Genomic DNA, 12,694 nt, shown 5'->3' with positions numbered 1-12,694 from the left:
TCTCTCTCTCTCTCTCTCTCACTCGCTCTCCTCCCAGCAGTAATTTCTCTCTCTCTCTCTCTCTCGCTCTCCTCCCAGCAGTAATATCTCTCTCTCTCTCTCCTCCCAGCAGTAATCTCTCTCTTACTCTCCCTCTCCCTCTCTCTCTCTCTCGCTCTCCTCCCAGCAGTAATAACTCTCTCTCTCCTGCCAGTAGTAATATCTCTTTCTCTCCCTCTCCTCCCAGCAGTAATATCTCTATCTCTCTCCTCCCAGCAGTAATATCTCTCTCTCTCGCTCTCCTCCCAGCAGCAATATCTTTCTCTCTCTCTCCTCCCAGCAGTAATCTCTCTCTCTCTCTTTCTGTCCTCCCAGCAGTAATATCTCTCTCTCCTCCCAGCAGTAATCTCTCTCCTCCCAGCAGTAATATCTCTCTCTCTCTCTCTTCCCAGCAGTAATATATATATATATATATATATATATATATATATATATATATATATATATATATATATATATATATATATATATATACACATACATATCTCCCTGCCCCTCCCCCTCCCAGCAGTAATATCTCTCTCACCTCCCAGCAGTAATCTCTCTCTCTCTCTCTGTTTTCAGGATCGTTCTGATGGAGGACGCCATGGATTGTCTCATGTCTTTTTCAGATTTCATCTTCGCCTTCCAGGTTCAGTTCTATTACTCTGGTAGGTAAGGGTGGTGTCTATTACTCTGGTAGGTAAGGGAGGTGTCTATTATTCTGGTAGGTGAAGGTGGTGTCTATTACTCTGGTAGGTAAGGGGGGTGTCTATTACTCTGGTAGGTAAGGGTAGGTAAGGGAGGTGTCTATTACTCTGGTAGGTAAGGGTGGTGTCTATTACTCTGGTAGGTAAGGGTGGTGTGTATTACTCTGGTAGGTAAGGGTGGTGTCTATTACTCTGGTAGGTAAGGGAGGTGTGCAGCATCTGGTACCTAAAGGAGGTGTGTCACATCTGGTATGCAAAGGAGCGTGGGAGCCTCTCTCAGAGGTCCATGGACACGGGGGGCTACTGAGCCCAACCATGGGGGCTGAGGCCTTTTACTCCTGATGTACGGATCCGGTCTGCTATGGGTCCCAAGCAAGTAGGCCAAGTACCCCTTGGGTGGTAGCGCGGGGGCAGTCCAAGGGTTCTCGGGGGGTAAGGGAGAGGTGGACACATAGACGCACAACTAGATATACCTTTAGTAGCATGAAATGAATGATTATGCAGTCAAATGCTAGCTTTTATTAAAATGGAGTATTTGTATACCAACATAAAGTGAACTACGGCATTCACAAGCAATACACACAGCCCCCCTTCGGAGTCCTACTCCCCCCCTTTCATTAGCGGTAGTGGTTATTCCTCATTCACTATAGGCGACATTCAGTTTAAGCCCCCTTAGTCCAAGTCTCAGGAGCCCCACCTAAAAAGTCAAAAGTGTTACAGCGCCATAGCGCCATAGCGCTATATGGTAGGCAAGATCCCCCTTGGCATTCTGGCCTGTCAGTCAGTCTTACCCACACCATCAGGACTTGCACAGCCAGAGTCTCCAAGAGCGCCCCTCTCACGAGGTCGGAGGGTGCAGGGTCTGTCTCCAATGAGCACACGCTGCCCTGCCGGGGCAACAATCGGGTGTCCTCGAGTTCTGCACACGCGGCCCTGCGGGAGCAGCAGCTCGGTGTTCTCCAGTAATCCTGATACAGATCCTCAGTCAGGGCTCGGCCAGACTCTTCCTCACTGTGACAGTCTTGACCAGAACACGGTCCTTGCTTTCTTCCTATGGGGCCCCACCTGGCATATTGTGTCACCCTCCTCACTGCACACATGGGCTACGGTCAGATCAGCATAGCAGTAATCTTCACAGTGGCCGCACCTAGTATTGGGGGTCACTCGGCCCATGGGCTATGACTTCTCTTCACCAAAGAAATATCACACTCCCAGCAAGTGCACAACCCCTCATCGACAAAGAAATATCACACTCCCAGCAGTAGTGTACAACCCCTCCAAAGAGTACAACCCCTCCGAAGAGCACGACCACTCCAAAGTGCACGACCCCTCCCCCTCCAAAGTGCACGACCCCTCCAAAGTGCACGACCCCTCCCCCTCCAAAGTGCACGACCCCTCCAAAGTGCACGACCCCTCCCCCTCCAAAGTGCACGACCCCTCCCCCTCCAAAGTGCACGACCCCTCCAAAATGTACGATCCCTCCAAAATGTACGATCCCTCCAAAGAGCATGGCCACCCCTCACCGAACAAATATCAGACTCACAGCAAGTGCACAACCCCTCCGCGACTAACAAGTATCACACTCCCAGCAAGTGTATGACCCCTCCAAAGAGCAAGACCACGACTTGCCAAAGAAATATCACACTCCCAGCAAGTGCACGACCCCTCCTCGCTCAAGGAATATCACACTCCCAGCAAGTGCACAACCCCTCATCGACAAAGAAATATCACACTCCCAGCAAGTGCACAACCCCTCATCGACAAAAAAATATCACACTCCCAGCAGTAGTGTACAACCCCTCCAAAGAGTACAACCCCTCCGAAGAGCACGACCACTCCTCACCGAACAAATATCACTCACAGCAAGTGCATGACCCCTCCAAAGTGCACGACCCCTCCAAAGTGCACGACCCCTCCAAAGTGCACGACCCCTCCCCCTCCAAAGTGCACGACCCCTCCAAAGTGCACGACCCCTCCAAAGTGCACAACCCCTCCCCCTCCAAAGTGCACGACCCCTCCAAAATGTACGATCCCTCCAAAGTGTACGATCCCTCCAAAGAGCATGGCCACCCCTCACCGAACAAATATCAGACTCACAGCAAGTGCACAACCCCTCCGCGACTAACAAGTATCACACTCCCAGCAAGTGTATGACCCCTCCAAAGAGCAAGACCACGACTTGCCAAAGAAATATCACACTCCCAGCAAGTGCACGACCCCTCCTCGCTCAAGGAATATCACACTCCCAGCAAGTGCATGACCCCTCCTCGCTCAAGGAATATCACACTCACAGCAAGTGCATGACCCCTCCTCGCTGAAGAAATATCACACTCCCAGCAAGTGCACGACCCCTCCTCGCTCAAGAAATATCACACTCCCAGCAAGTGCACGATCTCTCCTCACTCAACCTCTTCTCGTGCAAGAAATATCACACTCCCAGCAAGTGCACGACCCCTCCTCGCTCAAGAAATATCACACTCCCAGCAAGTGCACGACCCCTTCTCGCTCAAGAAATATCACACTCATAGCAAGTGCACGACCCCTCCTCGCTCAAGAAATATCACACTCACAGCAAGTGCACGCACCTCCAAAGAGTACGACCCCTCCGAAGAGCACGACCACTCCTCACCGAACAAATATCACACTCACAGCAAGTGCACGACCCCTCCAAAGAGTATGACCCCTCCGACGAGCAAGACCACTCCTCACCGAACATATCTCACACTCACAGCAAGTGCACGACCCCTCCAAAGAGCACGACCACTCCTCACTGAACAAATACCACACTCCCAGCAAGTGTATGACCCTTCCAAAGAGCACGACACCTCCAAAGAGCATGACCATGACTTGCCAAACAAATATCACACTCACAGCAAGTGCACGACCCCTCCAAAGTGTATGACCCCTCCAAAGAGCACGACCACTCCTCACCGAACAAATATCACACACTCGCAACAAGTGCACAACCTCTCTGCGACAAATAGCACACTCACAGCAAGTGCACGACCCCTCCTCACTGAAGAAATATCACACTCACTGCAAGTGCAGGACCCCTCCTCACTGCAGAAGTATCACACTCCCAGCAAGTGCACAACCCATCCTCGCCGAAGAAATATCACACTCGCAGCAACTGCATGACCCCTCCTCGCCGAAGAAATATCACACTCGCAGCAAGTGCACGACCCCTCCTCACTGAAGAAATATCACACTCCCAGCAAGTGCACGACCCCTCCTCACTGAAGAAATATCACACTCACAGCAAGTGCACGACCCACCTTGCTGAAGAAATATCACACTCCCAGCAAGTGCACGACCCCTCCTCACTGAAGAAATATCACACTCCCAGCAACTGCACGACCCCTCCTCACTGAAGAAATATCACACTCACAGCAAGTGCACGACCCCTCCTCACTCAAGAAATATCACACTCACTGCAAGTGCATGACCCCTCTTCACTGAAGAAATATCACACTCCCAGCAAGTGCACGACCCCTCCTCACTGAAGAAATATCACACTCGCAGCAAGTGCACGACCCCTCCTCACTCAAGAAATATCACACTCCCAGCAAGTGCACGACCCACCTTGCTGAAGAGATATCACACTCGCAGCAAGTGCACGACCCCTCCTCACTGAAGAAATATCACACTCACTGCAAGTGCATGACCCCTCTTCACTGAAGAAATATCACACTCCCAGCAAGTGCACGACCCCTCCTCGCCGAAGAAATATCACTCTCGCAGCAAGTGCACGACCCCTCCTCACTCAAGAAATATCACACTCACTGCAAGTGCATGACCCCTCTTCACTGAAGAAATATCACACTCCCAGCAAGTGCACGACCCCTCCTCGCCGAAGAAATATCACACTCGCAGCAAGTGCACGACCCCTCCTCACTGAAGAAATATCACACTCCCAGCAAGTGCACGACCCCTCTTCACTGAAGAAATATCACACTCCCAGCAAGTGCACGACCCCTCCTCACTGAAGAAATATCACACTCACTGCAAGTGCATGACCCCTCTTCACTGAAGAAATATCACACTCCCAGCAAGTGCACGACCCCTCCTCACTGAAGAGATATCACACTCGCAGCAAGTGCACGACCCCTCCTCACTCAAGAAATATCACACTCGCAGCAAGTGCACGACCCCTCCTCACTGAAGAAATATCACACTCCCAGCAAGTGCACGACCCACCTTGCTGAAGAGATATCACACTCGCAGCAAGTGCACGACCCCTCCTCACTGAAGAAATATCACACTCCCAGCAAGTGCACGACCCCTCCTCACTGAAGAGATATCACACTCGCAGCAAGTGCACGACCCCTCCTCACTGAAGAAATATCACACTCCCAGCAAGTGCACGACCCACCTTGCTGAAGAAATATCACACTCGCAGCAAGTGCACGACCCCTCCTCGCCGAAGAAATATCACACTCGCAGCAAGTGCACGACCCCTCCTCACTGAAGAAATATCACACTCGCAGCAAGTGCACGACCCCTCTTCACTGAAGAAATATCACACTCGCAGCAAGTGCACGACCCCTCCTCACTCAAGAAATATCACACTCACTGCAAGTGCATGACCCCTCTTCACTGAAGAAATATCACACTCCCAGCAAGTGCACGACCCCTCCTCACAGAAGAAATATCACACTCGCAGCAAGTGCACGACCCACCTTGCTGAAGAAATATCACTCTCGCAGCAAGTGCACGACCCCTCCTCACTCAAGAAATATCACACTCGCAGCAAGTGCACGACCCACCTTGCTGAAGAAATATCACACTCCCAGCAAGTGCACGACCCCTCTTCACTGAGCCCATGTCACACTCAGGCACCTAAGAAGTGTGATTCACACCAATCCTTGCCCCTCTGCACCAGTATCTTGCTGGGGGATTTGTGTTGTCGTAACTTTGAGCAGCTTCGAAAGGTGTAAACGAAGCGCTCCGAAGCCCCCAAGACGTGTTCATAGAGCTCCCTTAACCATTAAATAAAAGAACGCTGCAAAGATCCTCAGTTGGAAACCTGGACCTTTCGGCTTTGTCAGGAGTGGTGTCAATGGCCGGGTCTTGGTTACACAAACTGCCTTGGGTGGCATGTGGCGCCACATAAATCAGACATAACTTGACATCACCCACCAGCTGGCAGCCCCCGCCGCCCCCCACCTCTCAAGCTGCTGGATCAGGGTTCGTTTGGACGGAAGAGACTTAAATCCTTTCACGAGGGACGGAAAGTTAGACGTGAACGCAGTTTCCCCGTTTAGGAGACCTTAACCGGCACAGAGGGGCCCCTGGCCCCTTGCAGGAGGTTGTTGTCTGTAGGAGCTCGGTTATGGGGGTGGGGGTGGAGGGGGACTTGGGGTGCAGCTACTGGGGCTTTGGAGGGGAGCCGAGGGGTTAGAAGGACCCCTTAAGAATCTGGATACCCCCCCAACTGCAGCAGCCAGCCTTTGTGGGGGTGTACGGATCACTACATCAGGGGGCTATTTAATTACATTTCGCACAGCAAGGCACGTGGCCAGAACTGCACCATGTTTACAAATAAATGGAGCTTTTCAGTTGCCTCCGAGCGCTGGCCCCATTGTGGCATCCTGGCGCTAACAAAGCCCCCCTTCGGCCAGACGCCAGGGCACTACATTGTGGTCAGATGCGTTTTTCCTGCAGAATGGGACACCTTCCTGCACAAACATCTACGCTTCGAGGCTCTTCCCACCTCCAGTGTGTGCAGCCTGCATGCCAAGAGGAAATGTTGAGCAGGAGTAAAGATACTCCACTTTGTTACTCCAGCCTCACCCGCTTGCCCTGTGCCACCTGTTCAGGCCGCCCTTGTGTCTACAGATGGAGCCTGGGAGCTGGCCGCTCCCCAGTAGAGTACATGCAGCATTGCAGGGAGTGAGCCTCTGTGGGGGGGCCTCACCCCACAGCCAGGCCAAATACCAGCGGGAAGGCCGGCATTAGCAAAGCCAATAGGTCTCACCTACAAGCGGTATTGGCTTTGTCAATGTTTTTTAACCGTGGTCTACAGCAGGCAAGGGGCACCCCATAATGCCCTGTGAGGGCTTTTTAGGTATCTCTTTTGATCCTGGTGGTGCCCCTATCCGGGGCAGTGGCACCACTAAGAGTTTTTGTGGAGGGCTGTAGATAGTGCAGCAGCCCACCAACAACTTTTAAAAAACTCAATGCCTCCTGGGTCATTGAATCCGTGACCCCAGGAGAGCTTAGCATAAACTTTAAAGCGCTCTAACCTGAAGCTGTTTGCTCTTTAGCTAGAGTACAGGGATCCCATGTATTGGTTCTCCGGCTAGTTTTGTGGCCCAAAAAATGTGAAAAAAGACTCAAAGAACTGACCAGCCCCTGGCCCAACCACATCTTGAACCTGGGGCATAAAGAAGTCGGTGATGCCCTCACAACCATCCTCAACCGATCCATCACCATGGGTACTGGCCCCAAAGCATAGAAGCACGCAGAGGTCAAACCCCTGCGAACTCAAGAATTACCACCTCATCTTGCTGTTCCCTTTACCCGCCAAGGTCCTGCAGAAAGCCATCAATTGCCAGCGCACCGAACACCTGAAAGAAAACAACCTGCTTGACACCTCCTAATCTGGCTTCTGCTCCTACCACAGCACCAAGACCTCCCTGATCGCCACAGTAGACTACCTCAGATCCCTCCTTGCTCGAGGTGAGAATGCAGCCCTTGTTCCTCCCCGACCTCTCAGCGGCCTTTAACACCGTTTCCCACCACCCCCTCATCACCAGACTCCACCACATCAGCATCCAGGGCAACACCCTCAAGTGGATCACTTCCTTCCTCAGAGGATCCACTCAGAGGATCCACCCACTGCCCTTCACCTACGAACCCAAGAGCATCATCTGCGGCATCTCCCAGGGATCCTCCCTCAGCCCACCCTCTTCAACACCTATTTGACGCCTCTGGCCCACATCATCCGCACCCACGGACTCAGCATCATCTCATACACTGAAGACACCCAACTCATCCTGTCCTTCATGCAAAACCCCGTCACCAACAGGTCCAACTTCAGAAATGCCATGACCAGTGTCGTCGACTGGATGAGGTCCAGTTGCCTAAAGTCGAACACGGACAAGATGGAAGTGCTCATCTTCAGAAATAACACCTCACCCCGGGACGGCACATGGTGGCCCAACGCACTCGAACCAACGCTAACCCCGACAAACCACCCCCACAACTTCGGCATCATCCTCGACACCCAACTCACCATGAAGCGCAAGTCAGCATAGCGTCCTCCTCCTGCTTCTATATCCTCCACATGCTCTGTAAGATCTTCAGATGAAATCCAGTCGACACCAGGAACACAGCCACTCAAGCCCTCATCTCCAACCGACTCAACTACGGAAACACACTCTATGCTGGAGCCACCACACAGCTCCTCAAACGACTCCAGACTGTACAGAACACCGCAGCCAGACTCATCCGCATCCTTCCCAAACGGACTAGCATCATCCCCGCCTCAGAAGCCTCTGCTGGCTCCCATTCCAGAGGAGATGCCAGTTCAAGCTGCTGCATACAAAGCCCTCCGCAACATCCGACACATCTACGTCAACCACAGCCTGACCTTCCACCCACGCACCAGACAACTTTGCTCCGCCTTCCCTCGCACACGTCTAATGCATCTGGCGAAGTCGAGGTGGAGGTCGTTCCTTTTCCTACCTCGCCACCAAGACCTGGAACGCCCTCCACCTCTGAACCTCTCCCTCCCTCGCTGACTTCAGGAAGTAGCTCAAGACCTGGCTCTTCGACTAAGGCCGTCGGTACCTGAGCGCCTGGATACCCCCTGGGGTGATAAACCATGGTATAGAAATGCTTGATTCATTGACTAAAAGATATGTTTGTTGTTGTTTTTAAAAATACTTTATTTAAAATAGTTTGTGATAATAAATATGATTCAATGTTACAATATGTGTATTTATAAAACATACATGTGATAACAGATATTGGTGACTTTTAGGTGAAGTATGTTGATTTATCCACCGCCTGATAAACCCAATAGGCCTGTCTTTTATACTTACATATTTGAAACAAGGGGGTTGGAAGCCCAAGGGCAGGGGCCAGGTGTGTGTTTGGGTGCAGCACCTGGCCACAGGCCATGCTCTGCACCCAACCCCAAGTCATGCACGGCCAAAGGCTGTATTGTATCATCACTTTACTCTTGCTTCAAACTTGGAGTTCACCTTTGCACTGTGTAGATCACACTCATTTCTGGTTGAATTTTTGTCTGAAGTATATATATCGCTTATTGTGAAAATCAGATGAGAAATTGTGTGATGAAGACGTGGAATAATGATCTTTATAATAAATTTATGTGTTTGAAATTCAAAGAAATTGCATTTTGGAGTTCAATTATAATGCCTCCTGCTGTTGTTTAGTACAGTGTGTAACTATAACTCTTGCCCTAAGGTAACTATAACTCGTGCCCTAAGGTAACTATAACTCGTGCCCTAAAGTAACTATAACTCGTGCCATAAAGTAACTATAACTCGTGCCGTAAAGCACCTATAATTCGTCCCGTAAAGTAACTATAACTCGTGCCCTAAATTAACTATAACTTGTGCCCTAAAGTAACCATACCTGGTGCTGCAAAGTAACCATATCTGGTGCCGTAAAGTAACCATACCTCGCGCCGTAAAGTAACTATAACTCATGCCCTAAAGTAACTATAACTTGTGCCCAAAAAGTAAGTATGACTCATGCCCAAAAAGTAACTATGACTCGTGCCCCAAAGTAACTATAACTCCTGCCGTAAAGTAACTTTAACTCGTGCCCTAAAGTAACCATAACTCGTGCCGTAAAGTAACTATAACTCGTGCCCTAAAGTAACCATAACTTGTGCCGTAAAGTAACTATAACTCGTGCCCTAAAGTAACCATAACTCATGCCGTAAAGTAACTCGTGCCGTAAAGTAACTATAACTCGTGCCGTAAAGTAACTATAACTCATGCTGTAAAGTAACTATAACTCATGCCCTAAAGTAACTATAACTCGTGCCGTAAAGTAACTATAACTCGCGCCGTAAAGTAACTGTAACTCGTGCCCTAAAGTAACTGTAACTCGCACCCTCGCTTTGCACTGCTAATTACCTCACATGTTAGATCCCTCATGAGATGTTCTATGACATCATTGATGACATCTCTGCAACATCTGAAATGACATCATTAACAACAATACTGGTTTAGTTAGTTTAAAATGTTATGTTTTAACCGACATTTTCACCAAACTATAACATCCAGTTAACATTTGGTATTTTTAGTGAACTTCTAAGGTTTTTTGTATATGTAAAGTAAAACATTATTTCAATTCTTAAGTATAATGTCAATTTAAGCTTAGTTTTTTTCAGTGAATGAGACAGCGGGGGCTGCCATTGTGTAGTTGTAGTTAGGATAGATTTACCATTAGAAGAGTGTTTTTTGGTTTGCTAATAACTTTGGTGCCGTTGGATGAATCTTCAAAAAAAAAGGTTAATCTACCTCAGCTCCTTCCTAGAACGCTTTGGGGTGATTTGTCAAGCGGGGTGAGAAAAAAGGGGGAAGGTGCTGAAGCACAATTTCCCCATTCGATTTTCAATAGGAAAATTGAACAGCCATACCATGAAAATGGAATGGCTGGACTGGACTTTAAGAGAAAGAGGGCTTTTTTGTGATTTGTTGTTAATTTTGTTTAGAAGTGTTTGAGAAACTGGAGTTCAAAAACTTTGTATATCTGGACTGTTTGATTGGTGGGAGACCTGAAAGCGTCCTGCGATCCCGTAACTTGAAATAATAGAGGAATCTGAATGGCCGAGGGGGCTCTTTTCCCCGTCCGCCACTATCGTGTCCCTCCGGGTCCCAGCCTTAAAGAAAGACGCAGAGAGGCCGGTAAGGATGTGAGGCACCTGCTTTATTCTTTTGCCACGGTCCCCTGTGCATGCAGGGACGTCCTTCCCCTTGTGGTACCTGGTAGCAGTTTGTCCTTCCCCCCTTAGTTGGTGGGCAGTGTGTGTGATCCTAGTGCCCTCCTACTTGCACCCGTTGTTTCGACATCTCCCCCTTTTGCTCAGGGGCGGCTCCTTCACAATGGCGAAAGAGTGTCAACCCCCCCCCCCACCCTTGCTAAGCCAGAAGTTGAAAGATAAAATGATATTTAATTATCGTTTTACCTTTCACCTGCTGGTTGAGCCAGCAGCATGTTCAGGGGGTGGTGGGCTGCACCACAGGAGGTGGAAGGGGGAAATGGGGAGAGAATGCACCTAAGTGCGCATGTGTGTTTGGCCGGCTGTCTCGGGCTGGGAAAACACACATGCACATTTAAGTTTCTCCAGCCTGGTTGTGTTGAACAGCTGGGCTGGAGAAACTGCACAGGCCCCAGGGTTGTGTCTGAGCGGCAGTCCAAGCTGCTTAGACCAATCCTGATGCTGCTTTCATGCTTGGTTTAGCATGAAAGCAGCTCCATGATTGCTGGGGATCCTGCACCATCGACCCCCCTCACAGACAAAACCTGTGCAACTCCCTCTCCAACTACTTCCACCTCAAAATCTTAGACATACACAACAGCTTCACACCATCCGCACCCGCCACCAACATGACCAACAACACAACAACCCACCACCCCAACCAACTCCACAACTGGACCCCCACCAAAGACGAAGATACCGAAAAAACCATGAACTCCATCCACTCAGGCTCCCCCACAGACCCCTGTCCCCACCACATCTTCAACAAGGCCAGCCCAATCATCGCTCCCCAGCTCCGCGCTGTAATCAACAGCTCCTTCGACGCCGCAACCTTCCCAGACACCTGGAAGCACACCAAAGTCACTGCACTCCTCAAAAAACCCAGAGCAGACCCGGAAGACCTCACCAACTACCGCCCCATCTCTCTTCTCCCCTTCCCCGCCAAGGTCGCTGAGAAGATAGTGAATGCCCACCTGTCTCACTTCCTAGAGGAAAACAATGCACTCAACGCCTCCCAGTCTGGATTTCGCAAGAACCATAGGCCTGAGACCGCCCCCACATTGTCTGCACTGACGACATCAGAACCAGAGTCGACAAGGGCGAGACCGTCGCACTCATCCTCCTGGACCTCTCTGGAGCCTTCGACACGGTTTGCCACCAAATCCTCTGCGAATGCCTTTTCGACGCAGGAATCCGGCACAAGGCCCTAGACTGGCTCACCTCCTTCCTCGCCAAAAGAACCCAGAAAGTCCACCTCCCTCCCTTCCAGTCCCCAGCAACCAAGATCATCTGCGGGGTCCCCCAAGGGTCCCCCCTCAGCCCTACCCTCTTCAACATTTACTTGGCCCTGCTCGCCAACATCCTCCGCCCCCACGGAATCACCATCATCTCATACGCAGACGACACCCAGCTCATCATCTCCCTCACCAGGAACCCCTCCACGCCAAGATAAACCTCCACGCCGGACTCCTCGACACCGCCAAATGGATGACAGCAAGCCTCCTCAAACTCAACTCCAACAAAACAGAAATCATCATCTTAGGCCCAACAAGACAGCATGGGACGACTCATGGTGGCCCACCGCCCTCGGACCACCCCCAACACCCTTCACCCACGCATGCAACCTCTGAATCATCCTAGGCTCATCTCTCTCCATGGCCCAGCAAATCAACACCATATCATCCTCCTGTTTCAGCACCCTTTGCATGCTACGGAAGACCTTCAAATGGATTCCCGTGGACAGAAAAACCGTCACCCATGCACTCATCAGCAGCAGATTAGACTACGGAAACGCCCTGTACGCTGGTACCACAGCCAAGTTTCAGCAGAAACTCCAGCGTATCCAGAACGCAGCCACATGTCTCATCCTCAACCTCCCACGCCACGAACACATCTCTGCTCACCTCAGATCCCTTCACTGGCTGCCCATCAGCAAGAGGATCATCTTTAAAGTCCTCATCTATGCTCACAAATCCCTCCATAACACTGGACCAGTCTACCT

At 50.6% G+C, this 12,694-nt stretch overlaps 1 protein-coding gene across 1 annotated transcript in view; it reads left to right on the top strand.

The window, feature by feature from the left end:
- Positions 1–12,694, top strand: part of CSTPP1 (centriolar satellite-associated tubulin polyglutamylase complex regulator 1) — a 289,355-nt gene that overhangs the window by 222,070 nt on the left and 54,591 nt on the right. The window contains exon 5 of the mRNA XM_069221679.1: positions 604–689. Coding sequence (XP_069077780.1) covers positions 604–689 — 86 coding nt within the window. The remainder of the gene's footprint in view (positions 1–603; positions 690–12,694) is intronic.

The sequence above is a fragment of the Pleurodeles waltl genome, chromosome 3_1 (genome assembly GCF_031143425.1).
Source record: "Pleurodeles waltl isolate 20211129_DDA chromosome 3_1, aPleWal1.hap1.20221129, whole genome shotgun sequence".
NCBI lineage: Eukaryota > Metazoa > Chordata > Amphibia > Caudata > Salamandridae > Pleurodeles > Pleurodeles waltl.
This window is presented reverse-complemented; position numbering and strand designations above follow the sequence as displayed.